This window comes from Chelonia mydas, chromosome 6 (assembly GCF_015237465.2).
Source record: "Chelonia mydas isolate rCheMyd1 chromosome 6, rCheMyd1.pri.v2, whole genome shotgun sequence".
NCBI lineage: Eukaryota > Metazoa > Chordata > Testudines > Cheloniidae > Chelonia > Chelonia mydas.
Window position 1 is genome coordinate 65949177 of NC_051246.2, and position 26554 is coordinate 65975730.

Here is a 26554-nt window from a genome sequence, read left to right on the forward strand (position 1 = left end):
AGCTCTCCTTCCGCGTGTGGATGTGTGGTGGCAGCCTGGAGATTGTTCCCTGCAGTCGAGTCGGCCATGTGTTCAGGAAACGCCACCCCTATGACTTTCCAGAGGGCAATGCGCTGACCTATATCAAGTAGGTGTTGGGATATTGCAATGGCAGGTGGATCATCTTGATATTTAGCATGTCTAAATAATCCTATATCTTTCTTTCCCCCTTTCCCTTTTTTTTTTGCCTGGGGATTCAGGGAGGATGGCACGTGATTGAACATTTAACAAGATTCAACCTGAAGCCTCCTGCCTAGGCAAAGAAATGGTGCAGGTGCCCACTGCATAAAGCATATCCCCTTCCTCTGGAATGCTAACCCAGAAGGACATATCCTTTGTGTCCCTTGGAATTCCAGTCCTGGGTATTCCTTGCCCCGTCCATCTCCTTCCTTCCATCTGAACCTGCCACAGGACTCAGGAGTTCTTTGTCACATTTTTTGTACTGATTAGGAGATAGCACATGAGAGTTGCAGGTCCAGATGTACTACAGAGATGTATCTGCTGTGAAAAGAGCCAAATGGGCAGCTTCCATTGTAGCAGAGAAGGGAAGAGAATAAAAATGAGAGAAGTTGGTAGACCTGTTGGGAGGGAGAAAGAGGTTGTTACAAAAAAACAAAGGGTGATATTGGTCTGTGACTAGTCACAAAGGGCACATCTAGTCAGGGACAAAAGTGAATTAAGCTAAAGTGAACTACGGCCACTTCACTTCTGAATGAGCGTGTCCACATAGGCTTAATGCACTTTAACACTCTTTAACTTCACAACACCTTTAGACTTGGTCTGTGCTTAAAATTTAGGTCAGTATAGCTACATCAGTCAGAGGTGTGAAAAATCCACACCCATGACCAATATAGCTATGCTGACCTAATCTCCAGGGTAGGCACAACTAGAGAGACAGAAGAATGCTTCCATCAACTTAGCTACCATTGCTCGGGGAGGTGAATTACCTACAGTGATGGAAAACCCCCTTCCGTCACTGTAGGTTGCATCTACACTGTGAGGTTATGCTGGCATAGCTGTGGCGATGAGTTAACTTTCCCAAGACCTGGTCTACACTTAAAAGTTAGGTTAATGTAGCCATATTGGTCAGGGGTATGAAAAATCCACACCACTGACCGATGCAGCTATACCAACCTAACCCCCAGTGTAGGTGCAGCTGTGTGGACAGAAGCGTTTTTCCATTGACAAAGCTACTGTCATTTGGGAAGGTAGTGTTCCTACACAGCCAGAAAAACCCCTTCCATTATCTTGGGCTGCATCTAGGCTGCACTGGCTGAGCTACGGTGCCATAGCTATGTCAGTATAATCTCCACAGTGTAGACATACTCTGAGTGTCTCCATGAGCACATTCCTAAGTTGCCAATGTTCCTTTATCTCCAGCTCCTGGGGGAGCTGCCGCAAGCTACTAGCACTCAGCATAGCTTCTCCTTGCCCACCTGCAGGAACACCAAACGCACAGCAGAGGTATGGATGGATGAATACAAACAGTACTACTACGAGGCCCGGCCATCTGCCATCGGGAAGTCATTTGGAAGGTAAGCAGTCCCTGAGCCTGGCTAGCAGCCTTCCTGCTAATCGGCTTGTTCACTGGAAATGGCTTTCGCACTTTCACTGGGAGAGGGTAGGGAAAGGCTAAGGGCAAAGATGCCCTGCCCAGCGCTATCTCAGAACCACAGCTCAAACGGCTGGTCAACGAGATTTACTTTTAATTTACTTTATTTTAAATGGCAACATATGTCCTTCCTCCCCTGCAGTGCCCTACTTAACTTGCTCTAGAATACAAGGCCAGAGGGACCCTTAATGAAATTAAAAGGCAACACATTAAGTGGATAGAAGAAAATGTTTTTTTACACAGCAGGTAACCAGTCTATGGAGGTCTGAGCTGAGCAGGTAACTGGTCAGACATTCCTGTGCTTACGCTGCATCCAGAGCCAATGGGACTGGCTTTTATTGGTATGAATGGCCATTAGGCATTAGAGTTAGACAGGCTGTCTGCCCCACAAAAAGGTTCACATAGGTGTGGGGCAGAGGGGAAGTTGCATCAAGAACAGTGAACTTCCCAAAGAAATTTAAAAACCTAAAGCATATTTATTAACTAGGAGAGTACCCTGAAGCCAAACATACCTCTGTGTATGTGTCAGTTTATGGACAGCACATGGATATTACTGCATTGGCTTAAGAGATCCACGTTTGTGGTTGTCTCTCAGACACATGTACGTTCAATACTGATGTATCTCCTATATGCACTGAGCTCTGTAGATGCAATATGATGTAAGTGCCACTCTGTGTTTTACATCATGTTTTATTTCTCATGAATTAATAAATTATCTTTTTGAAATGTCTTTGCCTGCCGAATGTTTATCCGTCTCTGGTCTGGCCTGAGTGCAGCCCTTGGGTCAGAGCCCAAAAACAATTCCAATCCCAGTCCCTCTGCTCCCTGTCTGTTTGTGATGGAGAGCTCTCTGTTACACAGAGTACTCGAACCTCCCTGAGCCCAAAGCTTACAGCGCCGTTCATGCAGATCTCCTAGTGGCTTCAGTAGCAGCTTTGTGTGAATAAAAGCTGAGTCAGGTCTGCAGGATTTGGCCCTCGGTAATTACATAATGTATAGTAATGGCTCTGTAAAGCTAACATGAAATATACTTTTAGAAGGCTTATGTCACTGGTTAAAGGGACACCATCAAGGTTAATTGGGCCCTAAATGTGACCTGCTTCCCCACCAGTTACATCAGTTTATAAGATCTATGTAGTTCTTTATAAGGTATGGGCTGTATTATGGCTGCTCCCAGTTGGGTCCCTGAGGATGGCAGGAGAAAGAGGATGCATAAAAACAGACTCTTTCCCCTCCACTCACCACACCCACAGAGGGTGAGTATACTGATGAGGGGGAACCACTAACTCTGCCAGCAGCATCGCACGCCCCACGGTAGGAATGTTTGACTGGGCTGGAGGTGGGGCCAGAGCCCCGTTCCCCCTGATTCCTGCACACCAGCTAGAGCCAAGAGAATCGTCTGTGGAGGAGAGTGCACTGACCAGCTTTAATAGAGGACTATGGAGTGCAGCAGCAGAGGACAGTCCCTTGCTTCCCCCCCAGCCGTATGGAGACATTATGCCCCCAGTGCTTTGTGCCTTCTCCACTACTCACGCACTATGGCTGCTCATCTACCCCATGCCAATAGCGCACCCTGGTCTGTAAGAGCCATAATTTAACCCTTGATGTATTCTTTCCTTTAGAACAAAAGCTTCACGTCTCCTCTTCCAGGGAAAACAAAATCAGTGCCAAATGCCAGCTCCCGAGCTACTGGACGCAGATGAGCCAGTGCGCGCAGCACAGCCATAAGGAGCCTTAGAGTGACAATGCAGTTGTTTTTTTAAGTGACCATTTAAATTTAAAGTTTCCAAGGAGTCACTGTAAACACAGGAAAAAATCAATTACAAAAATGATTAAACACACCCTTGATCATTGGGAGTGACCTGTTTAGCTTCCCAAGCCAGTCTGGGAACCAGCAGTTGTCTGCGTCTCTCTCTTACAATAGAGCCCCACAGGGACATACAACAGTGAAGACACCTTCTCAGCTCTCCAGTGGTGCCACTGTACTGTGCTGTTTTTCCCTGAGCTAGAGGAAGTGCAAGAACTTGCCAGAGTGTGTGTTCGTTTCTTCAGTCCCCTCCCACAGCAGGAGGCCTCTGCACTCGCCCCTCCTGGTCTCCCACTTACTTCAATGTCCCTGCTCTGCCCCCATCACATTGGCCAGCAGGCCAAGGGCAAGGGGGCAACGTTATACAGCTTCACACATCCCAAAAACTAGCCCATCCCTCCCTGCTACCCCTCATCATCTCCGTTCACTGTATCATTCTGAACAACATGCTTTTGTTTCCAGTATTGCAGACCGCATGGAGCAACGCAGGAAACTAAACTGTAAATCCTTCCAGTGGTACCTGGAGAATGTCTACCCAGAGCTCAAGTGAGTTAATCCTCAACTCTTAGAAAGCTGGAAACCAACTCTCTGAAAGGATGCAGGATCTAGGCCAGGGAGGAAAGCACTAGCCTCAGAATTGAGGAAGATCTGTGGCAGCTGGGAAGTAGGAAATCAGGACTCTCATGTTCAGAGTAAATCCTGCTCACCCCTCTCTTTTTGGCGAGAAACCCTCCTTGATTTCCTGGCCTGCACTTCCACTTGACCCACCACCAGTTCCTGCTTGGACATTTGAGTGGGACCTGGGAACAGGGAGGTGGAAAAGGATCTCTACAAGGGAAGTGGGGAGAGGTGGCAGCCAGGAGGTGGGCAGGTGGAAAGAGTTCATTTTTGGGAGAGGGAAGGAGTGGCAAGGGCAGGTGTTTTCGTGGGATAGAGAGCTCTATTAGGAGACCTTCAGGAAGCCAGGTGGGGCAGCACCCATTGTTCAAAGGGAGAGAGGACATGCAGTCCAAGGAAATCAGGATGTGTATTGATGGGAGAAGAGCTGCAGACTAACATACCTCTGGAGATGAGTCTGTTAAGATCTTAATGCTCTGTTGTGTGAATACCTGTTTCTGAATTTCGGGTGCCTTAGGGATCTGAAATAAAGTGGCTTGTTAAGGTATGGTTTGTATACACGCTTATGGCATTGCTGGAAGTGTGGAGTACAGCTCCCTCTAATCTAAGGCTCCAGCATTTTTGCTGCCCACTGTACTGAAGTCCAGGGCCAGATTAACCATTAGACCTAAGACTAGGGCCTCTGACTCTGGAGTCACAGTGACATAATCATATAGAGCCTGGAGCTCCCAAGGAACAAACTACATGGAATTGGGTCTGCCACAGGACTTAGATGGGAGATTTTCAAGGAAAATCCCAGATTCTGTAGCAACTGGTCTTTGTGAACTGGTAGCTGGCACTCTTCCTTCTGAGTCAGTACTGAACCAGTGCCCTAGCCCCGTGTTAGTGAGCAGCCATGTCTACACTAGGGCTGTGTTATTAAAACATGTTACCTAACACAATCTAACAACACTCCTTTAAATCCTAGTCTAGACAAAGCCTAAGACTCAGTAGGGTTAGATGATGGTGGTTAAAAAGTTGATAGCCGTCTGGAGCCCTGTCTACACTAGCGGAGTGCTAGTTGTTACCACAATGGAGATGAACTGATGGTAGCAATGGGGAAATTTGGGGCAGGGGAGGCTAGCATAGACACAGCTTTTTGCTGGAGGTGCTGTGTTTCAGAGGAGATGCAACCCTGAAGTCCTAACTCCTTGGGGATATTAAGGATCCCCCAGAACTTTTTGAAAGTAAGGGATACTAATACAGAGTTCTGGCCAAATCCTAACTCACATTCTGCCTCCTCGAATTCCCACAGACATTTCTATTGGGTATAATATTCTTCATTTGCTGGCCCCAACTATTGTGCGGTGTAACTGCATGCTGTGTTCCACTCGAGAGGCGGACGCATTTCAGAGGTGGTTGGAGTAATCTCTATATAAATGCGTACAGTGTATTGAGACATTTCTGGCTATAAGGTGCCATGCAACTGTTGTTATTTTTCTCCCAGGGTTCCTGAAAAGGATCTGGTTCCTGGGATTATCAGACAAGGAGGACAGTGCCTGGAGTCTTGGGGCCAGGACACAGCAGGAAATTCTGTGGCTGGTGTGGGAGGCTGCAAAGGGACAGTGAGCAATCCCCCTGTCAGCCAGGTGAGGCAGGCTTGAATTTGGCTCTTTACTCCTGCTTGCTGCTTTTTAGCAGCTTTGATACAGTGGTACTGGGAGGATAAATGTTTAGGAAAGGTGTGTGTGTGTGATCTTCGGAATATCTGAGACCCTTGGCAGTGGGTCCTGACAGACAACAGTAGCCACTTCTGCACAGCCTTATAATAAGTTACAGTCTCTCTGTTGTAGGGGGTGGACAACATGCGAGTCAGAGTTTGACAATATGGCCCACAATCAAACCGCTCAGATTAAGCTGAAGCATTGCATGCTGGGACTTGTGTTCTCCACTGGCCACATTTCTGTTTCCAAGCTGGGGTGGCCTCAGGCGTCTCCATTTTATGCAAACTTGATGTGGGCCTTGGGCTTCGTGGCAAATTGTAACCATGGCCCTCAGTTTGACAAAGTTTGGGTGCTCCTGATCTACTGTATTAGATATTGATTCAGTGAGATGGACATTAATGAACATATACAGATTCACAGGCAATGCTCCATTAACCCTTGAGTGCTACAGTGAGCACTCAGGAGTTGAGCTACTTCTCATTCTCTCTGCCTATCTCATCCTTATAGTGTGAATTACCATAGTATCCAGGCACTGAAATACAGTAAAGAAGGGACACATTATTCCTGCTAAAGGTGAGCTGCACTAGGGTTCATGCATTACACTGGAGCATTTGGCCTGAGTCCATGGGAGCGTACAGACACCACTTTCTGAGCACAATACAAACATTCACAGGATGTTGAAGTGGTTAATATACTCTTAACTGGCACAGATGCTGGTGGAAATTGAAATCTTTGCTATAATTACTGGAAGAATATATTTAAATACTTATTCAGGAAAGAAAGTCTGCACTTAAATAAAAATGTTGAACGTACTTTTTAAAACAGTGTTTGTAAGGGGCAGTGTCTGGTTAAAAAGCAGTTTTTAAAGAAACCTCATTTCTTTATGTTACTAATAAGACTGAAGATAAATAAAACGTAAATAATTTTCCAATGCTAGCAATTGCAGCTCTGCTACCAAGTGGCATGCTACCAAAGCCATCATAGATTCTGCCCCGCTATCCCAGAATCTGTGTGGATCTGCAGGGTGTGCGTTTGCAGGCCCCACAGCTTATTCCATGGAAGGGGACAAACCAAAAAAAAAAGGACTTTTCCAAAAGCTACATTCTGGATCAAATTTGACCCAACACTGTCCTCTTTAAATAAAATCATACCAAAGTGCAATCCTAATCTGAGAAGTGATTTAGTAAAACAGCATTCTGGGTTATGAGAAAAAGATGTGTGGGTTTTTTCCTAGCTGCCAGCCCTGCAAACTCCACCTGGGGTCTGAAAGTCATGCACGTCACCGCATGTAACGGAGATTCTCTAAGCCAGAATCTGTCCTTGATGGATTTGCTCAGGTGTAATTTGAGGGGAGAATTTGGCTGTGCAGTTGGAGTTTAGCTAATAACTCTGTTGATGATGGGTGAGCCAGAATAGAACTCAGGTCCTGCCCCTGAAGTTGTGTTGGCTCCACAGAGCTAACAAAATGTAAGACATAGGGGGAGAGAATACTTGTCACTAAAAGTCAGCAAATAATACTTAGAGGGAAAAGATCTGTTAAGTAAGAAGATGCCATTTTTACAGTGGCTTTTCTGAATAAAGCCACACTTTATGGTAAGCAGCCAGGACCCCAGCTGCTGTAAATTGGCATAGTCCCTGTTACTTCAATGGGGGACTACATTACACCAGCCCAGGATTTTCTCATTTGACAGCCTTGCTACAGCAGGGAAGCAGCCTAAGTAAACAAAGGGTCCCAGTAAGCTATTTCATGCCAGCAAATGCTCATTCACATCTGTTATCTGTTGGGAACAAGTTTGCAGCCAGCATCCAACATGCCATTTAATCAGACTCACTGTGCCTTTTCACTGTTGTTTAAAGTCACTGAAATGTATTGCATTCGGTTCCTCTGCTGGGCCACCGTCCCAGTGAATAATAACCTTAATACTTGATGGGATGGGTGTCTGTCAAGTGGCATGAGGGATCAATGCAATGGCTTATTTTCTATGGATGTGTGTGTGCTGTATGGAAGCGTGTGGGTTTAAATGTATGTGTTTTGCCTAATTTGATAAACTGTCTGTTATCCACATTGGACAATTGCTGTTGACTCTTGGGAGAAGTAGGCAGTGCATTTGCCTATTACGTAAAATAATCAGAAACTGTTGCCCATTACCTCAATTAGGAGACAGGGTCTTAGCTGCTTTGTAGGCCAGTAGAACCCTGGTTACGTAAGGGTGCTGTGCAGGGAGACACTTGGAACCCAAGGATAATCTGACTATTGGAAGCCAGCTGGACAGGTTTTGAAGTTCACATGTCAGGGTTCCCCAAACCTGAACACAGACTTCAAAGCCTGGTGCCAGACCTGCCCAGGACCTGCCAGCTCAGTCCATGGGAGTCTCTTCTCTGGTAAGGACTGAGAGAGGACTCCAGGATTTGGCTCATTTTTCTGTTATATCATTGCTACCATAATGATGGAATCTGTATCTTTTTGTTTTCTCCTCCAAAGGAGTGGGTCTTCAGTGACCCTTTAATTAGACAACAAGACAAGTGTCTCTCCATCACCTCCTTCTCCACCGGATCTCAGATCACACTGGAAGCATGCAATCAGAAAGACGGCAGACAGGTACTGTACCGCCTTCATAATGCTGTCACTGTCCTATGTTGGTATTAGTGTTGCCTAAAGACAAAGAATTGGCACTGGCAAGGTGACCACATAAACTAAAAGGTCTCTTCCATCTCTAGATTCTAGGATTCATCCCCCACATGTACATCTCTTGTCTTTCATAAACTCTGATGTGACCCTTCCCGTTACTAGGGATGGGATACAGATCACATTGCTCTGAGATACCCAAGGGAAGTGGTGAATGCGTTGTCATTTACTTATTTAGAGATATGTAAAATGTGCTTATCACTCAAAGCTGACCTCGCCTCTTGGGGTGGGGAGACAGGTGCCTCACACAGCCAGGACCAAATTGGGTTTGAGGCCTGAGTTGTTAACTGGACTGGACAAAGCACAAGAGGGGAACGATCCTGCACTTCTAGAAAATGAATGGGACTTACTAGGGCTCTTCTATTCCTGACTTCTGTGCTTCCCTCAGCAGCAAGGGAGAACAAGCATTGCATTGTCCAGGGCTGTGCTGGCATCTTTGCTAAGGTACCTATCGCCTTGGTAGCTCAGAGGCATGAAGCTGCATAGCCTATGACCAGTCCACAGCACCATCTGCTGTAAAGTACTACACGTGTCTGAATTTAGCCCTTGCCAAAAGGAAAGTGATTTAAAAAGCATTCAGCCAGGCCCATCTATGGGAAATTCAGCCAGGCCCATCTATGGGAACCAGGAGCATAGATGTCTCCAGAGCATTGGTTAATGCAGGAGTCTCTCGAAGAGCGGTCACTGTGAATACGTTGGGACAACTCTCACTGTCGAAATTAACCCTGCAAGAATAACCCAAGAGGGCTGTACTTTCCTGGGTCTTTCCCCCTCTGGGCGACCACATGTATCCCGAGCTGTGTAATTAGGTCACTCAGCTCTCCGTAAGTGCCTTCCTGAGTCCTCCTCCCAGTCGCAGAGAGGATCCTGGCAGCTGCCAAGATCATCAACTGCCCCCTCCTCCAGGGAGGGGAGAACTGGGGGGGCAGTGGGGCCTAGCACCCTAACAATGGCAATATTGTGGGGGCTGATCTATGTTTTCCCTCCCCACAGTATTTCCTCTGTACCTAGGGAGAGTGCAAGACAGGGCAGCCCAGGCCTTGCTCCTCCTCCGGCTCACCCCCCTCTCCTTGGCTCCAGGAAGAGGGGACTGGAGCTGGGCTGGGTGAAGAACAGCAGCAGGGTGGAGCTGCATCATTTCGGGGGCGGTGGGGTATGGGGGAAGGCTGTTTCCACACCAGGATTAAATCTGGGGCAAGGAGCAGGATGTCGGGTGTTCTTGGTGCCCGGGATGAGGCAGCAGGGACCGTTCTGCCACAGCCACCCTAACCACCTGCTTCCTCTGCCACGCGTCTCCGAGGCCAAGATGAGTGCCTGCCTTGCCACCCTCCCCTACCCCTGCAGCTGCCTTTGAACCACTCATCTGCAGTTGCGAAGCCCAGATCCTGAAAAGTCCAAATCTCTTCCTCCCCATTCACCACAGCCCTGTGCTGAGGGCACTAACAGAGAACATGTTCCTTGAGGCTCACCCTCAGACACCTTCAGTGGTGTACATCTCCCTGTTCCTACCATCTTCTCCCAAGACATTATTTGTGTTGTCTAGGACCATCCCCATCAACTCTAGAGAGCAACTGAGTTCTCTTGCTTTGCTCCTTCCCCTCTCACAAAGTACCTCAATTCTCTTTCCTCTACTCTGCCCCTCCCACCTCTCCCCACTTACAGGGGGTCAGAGTGCCGCTGCTGAGCCTGGGGCCACACAGCCCACCCCCAGCTGTCCTCCTTGTTTGGATGGCAGGACACTTGATGCCCAAGTTGCACCCTTCTTGTCCTGGACTTCTGGACAACAGGATTTTTCCCAGGCTTCTGGGAACTATATTTGAATCTAGTGGTGGCCAATATAATGCATACCTTTCAACACAGCCCCCAGCCTTGAGTATGTTAGCGGACATGGGAGTGCAGTAGGGTGACTTTGCTCAGTGCATCTTTCCCATCTCATTCTGTTCTTTAGTGCTTACAGCACTGAAAAGTTATCAGGTAGCTGACAGCTGAAAACTGAGTTAGGAACAGGGTGACCAGATGTCCCGATTTTATAAGGACAGTCCCGACTTTTGGGTCTTTTTCTTATATAGCCTCCTGTTACCCCCCATCCCCTGTCCCGATTTTTCATACTTGCTGTCTGGTCACCCTAGTTAGGAAGGCGTGGAGAGAAGCCCACTCTGCCATATCTCTGTTCCCAGATACTCTCCTTGTTAGCCCAGACTTTCGCTCACACGTGAATCACCTGGTAGCTGCCAGCTTCAGTTTCCATTTGATCTGGGAGCTGGCAGAGAAAGTTCCAGTCCCCAAAATGAAGTTGAGGCATTGTCTCAAATGGAAAAGGGGGAGCGTGCGGGTGGGCAGAGAGGGTGTGGGGAAGGGAGAAGGGAGGATCCTGCTAGTTAAAGACCAACATCAATATTAATAGCAGTGGTTGCCAGACCTATGGGTGTGGTTACACAATACCCTTTGTCACCCTAGGACATGCAGCCAGCTTGGACACTGCTAGTAGAGAGAGCTCCAGCTGCAAAAATCCTGATCTGGAATTTGAATCCCCAAAAATTCAGAGTTGTTTGGATCTAGGGTTTACCATTAGCCCAATATATAGAGATGGGCCCAGATTCAAAATCCAGATCCAGGGTTGGATTCAGGCCCACGTATCCCATCCCCTCCCCACAAAATTCAGGAGTGTTTGGAACTCGAGCTTTGGTTCATCCCCATATTTAATTATTTGAAGCATTTAAACAAAATCCTTGTTAACAGACCGTCAGCAAAATAATCTGCTAGGTCAAGCCCTTGATTTGAGTCCAGTTTATCCACATAAGGTAATGGAAAACAATGACTCACATCCTTAGTAGACTGGCTCCAAAGTTTTAGTGTTCGCATCTTTGTAATGAGACCACTATAAAACTGTCACATCAATGCTCTATAACTCACTCCAACGGCACAATGAATCCACGGGTGTTAGTGGGCATTGATTTTTCACTTCTGGGGAGAGGAGCCCACGTGCCTCTCTGAAGCAGAGAGGACGCTTGCCCTGCAGGGCTGGGAAAGCAGGTAGAGGTGGCAGAAGCTCACTTTGAATAGGGGACGGGGGGTAGCCTGAAGTTTGGGACAGAGAGTATGCACTGAGGAGCCTGTGGTCAAGGTGCAGATAGAGCTTGGGCAGTGCCAAGCTCTGGCAGCTGCAGAAAGTCAGAACAGAAAGGTGAGCAACTGTTTCATTCAGTAGCCAAGCCAGAGTAGACTGTGTCACAACACTGGGAGCCTTGCTCTGTTACTGAAAGACAGTTTGATTTGACTGGTTTCAGAGTAGCAGCCATGTTAGTCTGTATCTGCAAAAAGAACAGGAGTACTTGTGGCACCTTAGAGACTAACAAATGTATTTGAGCATAAGCTTTCGTGGGCTAAAACCCACTTCATCGGATGCATGCAGTGGATTTGATTTGATGTTCAGAAAGAGAATAAAGGCTTGCAAGCTGTGGGCCAGTCGGATCATTCAAAGACTGTTGTTTTTGCCAGAAAGGCAAGCAACAGTTTAACTTGCGAGCCACATCAAAGTAGGCTTTGTAACAACAAATTACTGAGTCAGAATAAGTCCGTGTACATATATGCAGGAAAGCAATTGATGGAGAGATCAGAGAATGACCCAAGTCTAAAAGCATTCCAGCCCCATCAGGCTATTCTGTACTGGGCTAAAGGGGACCAGGAACAACATATATTTGGCAAAACCATGATCACTGAACAGGAACAGCTGGTAGTTGGCAGCACTAATGGAGAGCTAGCCAAGTGCTATTCTTTATGATCAGAGCTAGATTTCAAACCAGGTGGACATTATCCATAATAATATTTAGATGTTAGCATTTCTACTTGAATGTCAGATAAATTATTACATAGTCTCAGACTGGTGGTGGGCGTGGCATTTTAATTTGTAATAAAGTGAGGACAAATATAAGACCAAGTGAGAGTCAGACACTAAAAACAAGAGAATAGAATTGAGAAACCCTGGCATAATATTCCAAGACAGAACAAAGTGAATGCAGAGAAATCCCATTAGACAAAAGTATTTCATTGTAATTTACCTGAGAGAATGAGACCCCAGCCTGAAAATTAGGACAGTCGCGTTTTTTGAGGGACGACCAAATCTGAAGTCATAGCTTGTCTGCCTTTTTCCCCAGCTTGCTGCTCAATGATGCATATTATCTGAGATAAAGACAAATGGAACGATGTGCAGACAATCAAAAAACAGAGTGAAAACCTTACAGTTTTGTAGGTGCCTGAGTCAGCATCTTGACAGTAATAGCCAGGTAAAATGTTCCTTTCAGTATACCACAGCTTGAAAGCAATTTTCAGGAGACATGAGATTTTCTCAGCTCTGATTTCCTTTTTGTTTCAGTTTTGTGAATTTCAGAGCTCACAGGGAGAGTGACAGCACTTGTTAGATTCTGGCCTAGTGCACCAACTGCCCTACAAGCTTTCTTATCAAACACCTCTGTTTACGCACAATCTTCTGTGAAAGATCTCCTCTGATTCCAGTCCTAGGCTCCCTGCAGCTCTGCAAATGCACCTCAATCATGACCTGCAGTACCCTCTGTGTCAGAGCTGGCTCATAGGCAGCCATGCCTAGAAGTCAGAGCCAGAGCCCACAGTCATAAGATAGGAGTCAAGAGTCAGCCGAGTCAGGACACTAGGAGGTCAGAAGCAGGAGATAAACTAGAAGTCAGGAACCACAAGTCAGATGCCAGGAAATCCAAGCTAGCGGAGCAGAAGCAGATGGTAGGTAGCAGGAGTGGGTAGACCAAGGCTCACAGACCAGAGGGGAGCCCAATTGTTCAGACAGCTTCCTGTTCTTGCTGCGGGCTTAAGTAGGGCCAGCAGGCCAGTCAGTCACTCTGGGACTCTGCCAATCGGGCATCAGCGGTGGACCCTCACACTGGGACTGGGCTTCCGGGGTCTCAGGTAAGCTGCTGCCAGGTAGATGGTTGGAGCATGGCTGCTCCCATGAACCTTGCAGGCCCAGGTTTGAGACCTGTGGGTCATAACACCCGGCTATTCCACTTATCAGCTTCACCTAGTGTACCTCAGTCCTGTGTCTGGTCTACACCTAAACCCTAAGTTAACCTAGCTATGCCACTCAGGGATGTGAACAATTCAGTCCCCTACGAGCTGAAGTCAAGCTGACCTAAGCCCCAGTGTAGACACTACTAGGTCAATACCTGTGCTGCTGTAGTGTTTCTAGTGTAAACATACCCCTAATATATAACACCCTGCTCTTCTACTCTTACTTCTTACCTGACCTTGGCTGCCCACCAGTAGCTTCCTAGGTTTACTGAGCTATTTTTAGTCACTTGCAAAAATTCCAGACCCGCTAAGACCCATGATTGCCTGTAAAATTATTTGGACTGACAGAAGTTAAAAACCAACTTGTGCTCACACTGAAAAATTATAGTACTGTTATACCTTGGGCTATATTTTACACTATCAGAGTGGAAGGACTGAATGACTTTTCCTTCAATATTATAGTAATAATATTTGCAAGACAAGGTGGGTGAGGTAATAGCTTTTATTAGACCCACTTCTGTTTGTGAAAGAGACAAGCTTTTGAGCTCTGTGTGGCTCAAAAGCTTATCTCTCTCAACATCAGAAGTGGGTCTAATAAAAGATATTATCTCACCCACCTTGTATCTCTAATATGCTGGGGGGACCTATTTAGCTACAACACTGCAAAGAGTAATGATATTTGGCACTTACAGCACTTTCATTCCTATATTGCAAAGCACTTTAGTGCACAGTAGGGCTAGTGGGATAGTTTCAAAATTTTGATGACATTTTGATGGGTAAAAAAGAGACAAAATATTTGTGAAAATCATGACATGTTGTCCAACCAGTTCTAGGGGGTAATCTGTATTATCTGCTTTTGACAGAAAGGGAGGCAGAGGTACAGAGAGATTCAGACCAAAACTTTTTGAAAGCTTGGCAAGCCCAAAGAGTCATTTCAGAACTGGGAACCCAAAATCTTGAGCTGGCACAAAGTGTCCAGCCAGTGGTTTGTTTCACTGCATTTTCACCCAGCATAGACAGGGCCTAGGGAAGAGTGCTTTGTACTGAGTCATCAGCATCGCTTCCCACAATACACAGGTTTTCCTATGTATACATAGGAGGCTCCCCTCCAAGTGCTAACCAGGCCAAATGGTGCTTGGTGGATGAGAGCTGGGAAGACCACAGCCTGAGGCTGCATGGCTGCAGGTAGTTTCCTGTGAAGGTTTTTGAGATTCCCCCCAAACACTCAGTTTCCACCCTCTCTCTGTACCTTTACTCATCTATCTATCTGAGATATCACACCCAACTGTGCTGCCCCAACACAAGGTTGTTCTCAGGGGCTGTAGAGCACCATTTAAAGTGTGCCGGGGGGGAGGAAATAGATTTGTCCCTGTGCCTGACCCTCTTCTTCCCCTCTCAGGCTCCCTCTTTCCCCACCAGCAGCATAAACCCGAGGTTCATGAGCCCCTAAACATACATCCTCCAAATTTGAGTGAGTGGCATTGCACCACTCAGGTTTGGCCCAGCTGCTCGTCCATCAGATGGAGGGGTGGTCAAGCCAAATTTGAGTGAGTGGCATTGTGACCTGTTGCATGGGGCAGCAGTGCCATTCAGGTTTGGCTCAGCCAAAAAGCAATCAGGCCACAGCTGGGCAGCCCACTCAAACTCCACAGCCTGTGATTGTTCTTATAATTCTTGTGGGGCCTTGAGTGATCAGATAAGAGATTTTAAGTGAAGCCTAGTGAGTCTCTAGCCACTTTACTGCTTCCTCCTGAATACTGAGGGGAGGAGGGGGGCATAAAAACTCCAGGCCTGTATGGGGCAAAATTAGTGAGATCAAAACCACTGTTTTCACGTCATCTAAGGAAAAGAACCAACAACTTCCGCTTGTAACTGTCAACACACAAACTACTACCTGCATAAAATTCCTACAGCCAAATCCCAGGCCTGTACTTCCTCCCCCACAACTGACCTACCACTTTCTACTGCACTGAGAGATTCAGGATGACTCTGAAACAACTGCTGGGCTTTCAGGTTGTGCAATTAACTGAGAAGTTCATTTGTTTGGTGTAGTTCATTAGCAGGAGGAAATGTGTGGTGCTGAACGCTCACTGTGTGTCCTCCTGCTGCTGCTGTTGCTGCAGGCCATTGCTGAAGACGGAGTGGCTGGCATCTGCTCAGCGCACAGAGGCTCACAGATCAGTGGATCTCTAATCTGGAGAAATCACATGACACAGAATCTCCCATAGGGCCAGGTTTCTCCTGGGTGGAAGAGGAAGGAAAATGTCCCTTGCTAATTGCCATGGTCACAGATCTCTAATCTTCAAGGCATGGTAAACTGCAGCCTTCTCCTTCACAGCAGCGATTGCTAATACAGGAAGCCATAGCACATACGAGGAAAGGCATCCACAGGGGAGATGCAAGGTGTAGAGTAGGCCTTCACATGCAGAGGTATTACCAAAATGAGGGCAGGCACAATATGTGCTCTTGTGGATTTCCAGGAGCAGGTGTACCCTTCTCCCAGTCCTTCATGATGGTGTCTGCTTTCTGTGGTTTACTTCCTCCCTGGCTCTCTACACAGAGGACCTTTGCCAGGTGATAGCCAGCCTAACCTGGAACGTGGATTTTGGGTCCTAGGAGGCAGCAGGTGTTGATGGCACTGTAAGCTCCATTTTGTGCTTCAGGAAGGGTTATAATTCCACCCCCACCATATTTCTGGCCCTCCTCCTAGCACCCTCCCTGATCATGTTGACTTCTTCCCGGTGAAGCAAAGGCCAGTCCCGCAGCAGGAGCCCGCTCAGTCAGAGCTGGTAACAGTGGCAAGCTGAGGGTTAATATTTGTAAAATCACTGCCAGGCCGTTTCAGGTCTAACTGGACTGAGCGGAGAAGACCCTACATTGCACAATTGCTCTGTCATGCGAGAATAATAGCCAGTGTATAGATAAGCAAGAAGACAATGAGGAGCCACCCAGACACTGTTGCGGTAGGAATTATAAATAGTGCTGTAATGAAATGCTGTGTTAGCGAGTTGATATAAACTTTAACCACTGGATTTTCACTGAATGTGGCTGGGAGCCTAATACCTGCAATATGTGGCAACCTAAAAACTGTTCACTGGGTCAGTTACCCATGAATGACCCAAGGCCTATAGAGTTCTAACATTAATCTAAAAGGGGAGGCAAGTCTGACAGCTCCTCTAGGGATATTTGCTCCCTGAATATGGTGTGTCTGCAATTGCTCCAGACCTTTCAAGCCAGCCTGACAGGCTGTCCCCCTTTTCTTGCATCAATTAGGCAGTCAGGCCAAACATCCTCTTCAGATCCCCAGGCTGTCAGCCTACTGAGCACTCAAACCTTGTGTCCTAACTGGGCCATCTGCTTGACTGAGAAGAGGGAGACAGGAAAATCCCAACAGTCTGGAGTGCTCCGTCCAATGTAGCTGCTGAAATCAGCCATCTCTGAGTAAATGAATGGCAGAGAATCCTGGTGGAGCTCCCAAACCCATGTTATTACTATTATTTATTTATGGTAGCAACCACTACATACTAGGCACTTTCCAGCCAGGCAGGAAGGTGCAGCCCATCCCAAAGAACTCACTGTTGAAGCAAAGAGGCAAGTAGTGAGAGATTGGGGCTAAGGGGAAACAACACATACTTTCAAGTATCAAGGGGTAGATCCGCAAAAACAACAAGAAGTCCGGTGGCACCTTAAAGACTAACAGATTTATTTGGACATAAGCTTCCGTGGGTAAAAAACCCACTTCTTCAGATGCATGGAGTAAAAATTACAGATGCAGGCATTATTATATTGACACGCGAAGAGAAGGGAGTTACCTCACAAGTGGAGAACCAGTGCTGACAGGGCCAGTACAATCAGGGTGGATGTAGTTCACTTCCAATAATTGATGAGGAGGTGTCCATTCCAGGAGAGGCAAAGTTGCTTTTGTAGTGAGCAAGCCACACCCAGTCTCTATTCAAGCCCAAATTAATGGTGTTAAATTTGCAAATGAATTTTAGTTCTGCAGTTTCTCTTTAAAGTCTGTTCCTGAAGTTTTTTTGTTCAAGTATGTATGGCTACTTTTAAATCTGCTATAGAATGTCCAGGAAGATTGAGGTGTTCTCCTACTGGCTTTTGTATGTTACCATTCCTGATGTCTGATTTATGTCCATTTATTCTTTTACGTAGAGACTGTCCGGTTTGGCCAATGTACATGGCAGAGGGGCATTGCTGGCACATGATGGCATATATCACATTAGCAGATGTGCAGGTGAATGAGTCCCTGATGGTGTGGCTGATGTGGTTGAGTCCTCTGATGGTGTCGCTAGAATAGATATGGGGACAGAGTAGGCAATGAGGTTTGTTACAGGGATTGGTTCCTGGGTTAGTGTTTCTGTGGTGTGGTGTGTAGTTGCTGGTAAGTATTTGCTTCAGGTTGGGGGGCTGTCTGTAAGCGAGGACTGGCCTGCCTCCCAAGGTCTGTGAGAGTGAGGGATCATTTTCCAGGATAGGTTGATGATGTGCTATAACAGATTTAAAAGTAGCCATACTTGAACAAAAAAACTTCAGAAACAGACTTCAAAGAGAAACTGCAGAACTAAAATTCATTTGCAAATGTAACACCATTAATTTGGGCTTGAATAGAGACTGGGTGTGGCTTGCTCACTACAAAAGCAACTTTGCCTCTCCTGGAATGGACACCTCCTCATCAATTATTGGGAGTGAACTACATCCACCCTGATTGTACTGGCCCTGTCAGCACTGGTTCTCCACTTGTGAGGTAACTCCCTTCTCTTCGCGCGTCAGTATAATAATGCCTGCATCTGTAATTTTTACTCCATGCATCTGAAGAAGTGGGTTTTTTACCCACAAAAGCTTATGCCCAAATAGATCTGTTAGTCTTTAAGGTGCAACCGGACTCCTAACACATACTTTGACCTTTCAGTGTAAGCATCACAACCACAGTGGGCCACCAAGAGAATTCTTTGTGGGTGGAGACCTTGCGGATGAGCCCAGGGACGTTGCTCCATGCATGGCAGAAGGCATAGAGGCATTTATTGAGATGCTGACAACGTGGCAGTCAGGGTGGAAATGCTGGCAGAGTGGAGGAGTGTTGGGGCAGCTTGAAGTGAGATCAGCTTGGATAAGTAGGGAGGGGCAGAGTTATAAAGAGCTTTCTAGGTGGTGATAAAAAGTTTGAATTTGATGTGCTAGCAGGTAAGGAGCCAGTGGTGGGCTTTAAAGAGGGCAGTGACATGATCAGATCAATGGGCAAGGAGATGATGACTTGCTGTGGCATTTTATATGGAGTAGAGAAAGGCAAAGTAGGCTTTGGGGAAGGCAGAGACAGAGATGTTGCTGTAACTAAGAGGAGATATAATGAAGGCCTGGATCAGAGATTTAGCTGTGTGAATGGAAAGAAAATGGTGGGTCTTGTCGGTACCGAGGAGGAGGAAGCAACATGATTTGAACATAACCCAGATGCAAGGGAAAGGGAGCAGCCAAAAATACCCCAGGTCATAAGCGGGAGTCAGAGGGAGGGTGGTGATGTTGCAACAGTGACAGAGGAGGTAGAAGTGGACAGAGTTTGGGAAAGAAGATAAGGAATCTGGCTTCTCCCATGTTAAATTCAAGCCGACAAAATCTTCCAGAGGAGATGTGGGATGGGATGGAAGGGGCCTGGCTAGGACTGGAGAGATTAATTTCTGAAGACAATTCACAAATCTGACAGAGGAAAGAAAGGTTCTTACTTTGAAGTGACAGTTTGACTTTAAGGCAGCTCCATTGGCTTTTAAAGCCCTTAATGGAGAAGGGACTTGGCTATATCTGAGACTTCTTCCTTGAGCTGCTGCTTCATGGCAATCTGCATTGTTCGGACCCGACTCACCTTTCAGCTTTCCCCATCCTGCATTGGCTCAGCAAGGTGAAGGTCTGTTTGCAGAGGTGGTTCTGAGGGTGTGGAATTCCTGCCCTTGCTGCCTCTGCCTGGGCCTGTCCTTCCCCATGGCACTAAACAGTGATAGAACAAACGCTCCCCTGCAAAACAAAGTATTCAAATGTAGGGCCAGGTTGCAGCCAGCCCCCTTTTAATACCACTTTGGCTTTCTAATATCATAGTTGGTTTTATATGGTATGTTTTATGCCATTGTAATTATTATTTGTGCCAGATCCTGCTGTGTTATAGCAGTGTAATCTCAGAGCAGCCCTCGTTTACACTAAGCTAAGCGTGAGCAGGATTTGGCCTGCACCCTGCAGCAGAGGGATTCTCCGTGGGCCAGCAGGTGCCTAGAGATGCAGATAAGGAAGTTAGGAACATAACCCGCTTAGGTTCCCTTGAAAATCCCACTAGGTGCCTATTGCATCATTAGGCTCCTAAATACCCGCGAAAACCTGGCCCTATAAGTACAGGTGAACTCCTATCAGCCAAACCCTGATTATGGAAAATACAGAGGATTCCAGATTTTGGAAATGTCACCACAAACCAGAATTCCAATTTCCTGAAGTTCCACTATGTCCCCCCGCCAACTGAGTTTCACCTGTTCCAAACCCTGCCTCCTGTTTCAAGCTGGGAGGAGCTGCCTCCATGGTGAAAGTAGGGGGAGCCTTTCATCTCACTACATTGTTTCTTCTCTCTTCTCCCTTCTTCCCCCCCCCTTCTCCCAGAAATGGAAGATGAAAGGCAGTTTCATTCAGCACTTTGTCAGCGGCCTCTGCCTGGAAAACCAGTCCAGCAGGGTGGTGACCAACCCATGCCAATCGGATAGACCCGGCCAACAGTGGGAGCTGCTACAAGCCACATGATGGTAGCCCGGAAACTTCTCTCTTTCTTTTTGCATGAGACTTGGGGAATGGAAGGGGTTAGGGTGGGGAGTAAAGGTTTATTATTTCTAACCCTAATGTTTCGATTGTGATGATCAGCAAGTCACCATTTCAGCTGAACATTCACTGCTTTTGAACTTTTAAGGAAGAAGTTAGGGGAGGGGGGATAAGAAGTGGCACTGAAATTGATCCATCTGTTTCTTCTTCACGGTGACTGACATCCTCATACAACAGCAATCAAAGGTAGGAGAGGGCACAACCCAATAGCCGAATAGAGCTCGGAGCAACAAGTACTGAGTAACAGCTCTCTCCTTTCTTTGCATTGAAATTTATGATCTTCAGTCCTGTGGATTCCATGTAACCAGTGGTCTTGACAACGCTTCTACAGACTCTTGGTGGCTCCTGGGCTCCACTGACTTTCCTCTATAACATCTTGTGTTATTTGTGTGTGTTGTCTCGAACTGCTGCGATGAGGTTGCTTTGTGGGAAATGCAGCATAACTAATGCATGGGTTGGGAGATGGGCAGTGGATCTGAGGGGCAGGGACTGTGTTGGGACAGGGCCTAGCACACTGTGGCATCATTCTTGGTTGGTCAGTCTGCAGACACTGCCATTGTACACATAATTTGTAGTATGGATGGAGAATGGGTAGAGGAGGGTAATGGATGCAGGGGGGGAAGGTTTGTATTTGTGCAGTGTTCCACTGGATCATGTCAATGTCATTCTTTCCAGAGTTTCTTTGTACAGCTTCCCATTTCCTATGGGAAATAGCCATGATGGTCAGGAAGGCTTCTGTGGTGAGATCTTAGAGAGGCCAAATACCATTGCAGTAGGTGGTAATCCAAACCCAACTCTCATTAACCAGTCAGATTGGTGTGCTTCATATGACGGAGTCCTAGGATAGGATGCAAGCTTATTATGAAATGCCAGTATCTGTATAACAGCCCCTGCTCTTGTGCCCTACACCCAGGGAACCGGAGAAATAGCCAGGCTTTAGTTTGTGCATTTCCTTCCTCCCCCAGTGTTACTCTGCTATGAGTTGACCTGACATTCAGAAAATGACTGGCTAAATTATAGGATATAGAAGGTTGCTGGAGGTTACTCTGAGACTGGTAGGTCTAATGCTGCAACCGCTAGGAAATGTCCAGTAAGCCCCACCCCGAAGGCATTCCACGGCACTGCACTGACAGCGTGTGTTGGTGTATTCTGTGATGACAGGCCAAGCAATGTGGAGGGAGCCAGTATCGCTCCCTTCTGCCTTTCCTCAGCTGGGATGCACTAACACAGAGAGAGTGCAATCCCCTGGATAATTCTAACTGGGGGGTTATGCCAAAGGAGCGCAGTGAAATAGTAAAGTGTGTGTGTGTGTGCATGCGCTGTCCGTGTGAATACAGCCCGGGGTAGCAGCTCTCCTTTTACTAACCTTCACCCTCTCTCAAAGACAGGCAGCTAAAAGGTTTGAGGATTTTGCTGCTCTTCTTTCATTAGCTCTTCCCAGCCGAGAAGACCAGTTTTTCCCTCCAAAGGGTTAGTACTCACCCACCCACCTTCCCTTTTCTGAACCCACTCCCCATTCCATTAGTGCTCACACTAAGGCATTTCCTTGTGTTCTGTCTCACTTCTAAATGGGGATGCATACAGTCCAAGTGTTTGGTCACTCGCACCCCAACCCTTTCTGTTTTCATCCATGCATAGGTGGAGAGGGAGGGCAAGAATTCACCCCGCTCTTATTAGCACAAAGGGGCTCTGATCACCAGAATCTGCCATTCCTAACCCTTCACTACCAGACAGACAAGGTATGCCCGTAAAGGCCTCCAGTTCTTCTTTTACTTAAATGAATATGGTGCGGAAAGGCCTGGTACTGAGAATACTTGTGTATCCCAAGTTGTGAAGGCGTTAGCAGAGCTGAGCCTTTCTCTTCTTCATCCAGGAGACCAAATGTCTCCTAAAGAAATAGCATCCGGATACAAATCCGTACATTAAGAACAATCTGTCTGTGCTACATACCTGAAGTTATAAAAATAGGGGAAACATTAAAAATCTAGTGGATTTTCCTTACTTATGCTGTTTGCTTTCTGTAAATAGAACAGCCAGTTTCACTTTCTGTTTCTAGCTAGTATCCCTTTTTGTTTTCTGGGAGCCCCCCAGTTGTGTGTCAGGTTTGAGTTTCCAGAGTTGCAGGAGGTGGTTTACATCTGGAAAAAAGCCAAAATTGTTTTAATTGACAAGCCTATTAAACCCTTTGTATTGCTGTTGGATTTTGTAATCCCCACAACCACCACTAGAACAGGGCAAATATAGCAAAACAATGAGCGTATTTCTTTAAATTCTAAACAGCTGTTTGCTTTGACCATATCTGTGTCTTCTTCTTAATTCTCTATTCACAAATGATTTAGTTGCACACTGTTTGGATAACAGTAGCTCTTTGTACCTGTATCTGCATGTGAATAAGAGTGCTGATATGAAAACAAGAGGATTCATCATTTGCTATTATTCTTCTGTTTAAAAAAAAGAAGTTTGTCATCCAGACAGGTGGCAGAATCCATACCTGAGCAGTAGACAAAGCAGCAGGAGTCTGAACGTTTGGGTTCTTTTCTGGCTCTGCCAAAGTGTGTGACTTTGAGCAAGTCACTTAACCTCTCTACACTTCAGTTTCCCTATTTTAAAAATGGGGAAGAAATACAGAACCTATTTCATATGGGTGCCATGTGAATTAATTCATTAGTGTTCATAAAGTGCTTTAAGATTTTCAGATGACAGGTGCTCTAGAGATGCAAAGTATTTATCCTTTATTAGCTATTGTTTTGTTTTTCCAGCATATTGAAAACTGGAAGTCCTTGCTGGTTCAGGATAACATTCACTGGCTGATATTTCATTTCAGTGTAGCTAGTCATCTTAGTAATGTCCTTGGATGAATCTGATGAGTGATCTGCGTAGCGAATGAAAACTCAGGCGGCCATTCCCCACTCCCAGTTGGGGCAAGTTCCATTTGGTGCAGCACTACCTGTATGAGAGGAGGGAGTGCTGGGCAGAGTCCAGGTGTACTGCTGCCTTCTCCTCCTGTGTCCTGCAGAGATGCTTCAGTGCCATGCAAGTGCACATCAGAAGGATGAAGAAGAGCAAGGGCAAGGTCTTAGGGACAGAGAAAGAGAGAATGAATACAGGGAAAAAGAGGAAGAGCTAGGCATGTCCTTAGAATTTATGGGGCCCTCCGCAGTATTATTAAACTGGTGCCCCTATGCTCCACTGAAGGAGGTCCCCAGCTGGTGCCACTGACCCCAGTGTGTCCAGCAGGCACAGCCACCACCCCCACATATGGACCCCCAGAATACCTCCCCACCCCTACAGCCCCTAGCCACTCCTGGCTCACCCTGAGCATTTTGACAGGAAGTACCAAGCAGTAACACCACCAACAATAATACAAGTGTGTGTGTGTGTGAGAGAGACAGAGAACCTGTGTGAGTGTGATAGAGCGACTGTGTGTTGGGCTGTGTGACAGAATGTGTGTTGGGGAGTGTGAGACTGTGTGTGTGTGTGAGACAATCTGTATTGGGGACTGTGACTGGTGAGAGGCAGAGTGTACGTGGGTGTGAGAGCCAGTCTGTGTGTGTGTTAGGGAAGCGTGAGAGACAGTGAGCGCACTGTCACTTGAAGTCCCCCCCACTCTCTCCCGCTCGGCCACCCCCCGCTGATTCCCGTGGAAGTTTCGCTCCCCGGCCCGGCCCCCACCGGAGAGCGAGCAGCGCAGGCAGGCAGGGTCCAGGGAGGGACTCCGCCCTGGGCTCCCTGGGGCTGGGTCGGCAGAGCGGGAGGCTGGAGCCCTCAGCCAACCGGCTGAGAAGCAAGCGAGGGAGGGGGCGGGGAGAAGCCCGCCGGCTCAGCGCGCGGGCGGGGCCGGAGAAGAGAGGATACCAGCTGCGGCCCGCGAGGGGAATGGTGCTCCACGCAGCCGCGTGTGCCTAAGGGCGGCCCTGGGACGAGGCAGCATGGGGAGAGGGGGCAGAGAGAACAGAGGGAGAGGAAATGAGAGCAAAGGAGAGAGGAAAACTGAAAGAGCGAGAGAACGTGGGACAGCCAGGCCCTCGGGAAAAAAGATAAAGTCCTTCGCATCCCAGCCACAGGCAGGAGGCGCTGCTTCAGGCAGCGGGGAGCAGGGAAATCTAACTTACCTGGCTGACAAAACTAAATGGAAGAAAGATTGAGAGGAAGAAGAGCAGGAAGTGGCTGGTAATTTCTTTGTGTGTTCAAATGCTTCCAGACTGCAGCTTTTTGTCAAAATATTGCCTAGGGAGACCCCCTGCGCTTCCCTATTTTTCCCACCCTGCAGGTTAATATTCCTTGCTAGCAGCTTATTCGCACCCCTGAGCGACCTAAGTTGTGCCAACATGAGTGTTAGTTGCATCCGATGAAGTGAGCTGTAGCTCACATAAGCTTATGCTGAAATAAATGTGTTAGTCTCTAAGGTGCCACAAGTCCTCCTTTTCTTTTTGCGAATACAGACTAAACACAGCTGCTACTCTGATAAGTGTTAGTGTGTCCATAGCCTTCCGCGTGAGAAAGGGAGAGAAGCGCTATCTTCCTTGCAGTTCCCTTTTAAGAATTTGTCTGGTAACTCCACTGGGGGCTAAAGCCAGCTCCAACTCCACCTCCTCAAACAAACAATTGCAGAGGGTTTCTCTTTGTGAGGAGACCCTCTGAAGAAACGTTGCTACTGGCTCTGGCTCCTGAGCCCTGTACGTATGGAGTCTCCACGTTCTGAATCTTCCAAGGTTGCTGTTTGACTAAAGGTCAGTCCTGGTTCAAAAGCTCCATTCACCAATAAATATTCCATGCAAAATCAACCCCAGGTGATTTCCTCATTGCCTGCTCTGGGTGTCAGGCCCAGAAGTACCTGCAGCTCTACATGCTAACAGAAGGCTGAATTCCAAAACATAACTCCCTCACACATCTTTGGTGATTTACCTTAGAATCAATCAATAGTTTGCAGATCTCCTGTTTGATTGTCATGATCCTTGTTAAGGAACCAGCACAGAGTGCTACTTCTTTCCATTTCAGACAAACCAACCACCTTCCCAAAGCAGTTGAGGACTCGTCTAAATCGGTTATAAATGTATTCCTTAATAGATCTTACCTGAGGGATGTGATCATCACCCTTTCCACACAGGGTGCTGCTTCTGCTAGTCCAATTCCATTAGTGCCATATCTTGAAGCCCTTTCTCAGTCAAAGCTCCCACTGACTTCAGTGGGAGCTTTGGCTGGTAAAAACCTCACGGTTTGCCCCTCACTTTGTAAAAATAAACAATCAGAACAAGTAGTGACTGGTTGTTTTGCCTATTGACTTTGGACATTCATCTAGACTATGAGGAAGAGCTTTCAGATTAATAGAAGAGAATGTCCTTAAGAAAGCGCTTATTAAATCAGATCATCCAGTGTAATTTCATGTGCAGTATGCCAGGTGATTTAGAGTTTATTTAACAGGAACTGAAACCACAGCTGTACAGAAATCAATTTCAAAGAGTTTATTTTCTTTCACTTGGTTAAAAAGTTTTCTTTGCCAAATGTAGTTTATGTGAAACACAGATTTGTTTTTCCTTTTTTTCCAACAAAGCATGTGCCAGAACTTGTCTATTTAAATGCCTGGAATAAAATCCACTTTGAAAAAAGCGTTCAGCCTCTTTATTTTCTTTGCTTTCCGTAAAGCAGGGGTTCCTTCTCTGCTCCCCTTGCCGTTTAGCTATGTTCTGGCACTTGTAACTGCTCCTCCACAGATGCATCCCAGAATCCTTTGCCCGGAGTCCCAGGGCACTTCAAAAGAAACACTGCAGGAGTTGACTTAGCAATTTATAGGGTGCTCCTGGCAACTAAAGAGAACTAGTCACAAATAGCATAGCAAGTCCCTTTTAACAGGCTAGGAAGAAGAGCATCCTTTCTTTCCTGCAGCACAGAAGTAGTTGTGGAGAGCTGTTAACATTAAGCTAATACATCAGCAAAAAATCTTCCATGAACAGTATTTTCACAGAGCCTCTCCTCCTTAGACTGTCTCCCCTTGCCACCCAGATCCTCTCACCTAAAGCTGCGAGCCTGCCCCTTACCAGGCCATCCTTCTGCCCCTGGTTTGGGGGAGAGGAGACATCACTTACCCCTGTGGAGCTGCTTAGGGACATACATTAGGTGCTCAGGCCTTTTCATGCAGTTTGATTCCCCAGTTTCTTCCAGAAGTAATTTTACAGGATTCCTCTTGCCACCACCAGCTTCCC

At 46.8% G+C, this 26554-nt stretch overlaps 1 protein-coding gene and 1 long non-coding RNA gene across 3 annotated transcripts in view; one reads left to right on the forward strand and one right to left on the reverse strand.

Moving 5' to 3' along the window:
• GALNT16 (polypeptide N-acetylgalactosaminyltransferase 16) overlaps positions 1-26462 on the forward strand; it is a 129670-nt gene extending 103208 nt beyond the window's left edge. The window contains exons 11-17 of one of the 2 annotated variants that reach the window (XM_043549370.1): positions 1-127; positions 1482-1574; positions 3921-4004; positions 5563-5704; positions 8262-8378; positions 20142-20281; positions 20443-26462. In XM_043549370.1, coding sequence (XP_043405305.1) covers positions 1-127; positions 1482-1574; positions 3921-4004; positions 5563-5704; positions 8262-8378; positions 20142-20279 — 701 coding nt within the window. In that variant the 3' untranslated portion in view covers positions 20280-20281; positions 20443-26462. Of the gene's footprint in view, positions 128-1481; positions 1575-3920; positions 4005-5562; positions 5705-8261; positions 8379-20141 lie in introns of both variants that reach the window. The other variant, XM_037900299.2, reaches the window with a different exon arrangement.
• On the reverse strand, positions 122-26554 carry LOC122466310. The gene is made up of 3 exons (XR_006291727.1): positions 26438-26554; positions 12524-12644; positions 122-617 (listed from the first exon to the last, which is right to left on the reverse strand). It is a non-coding gene; the product is annotated as an uncharacterized LOC122466310 (long non-coding RNA).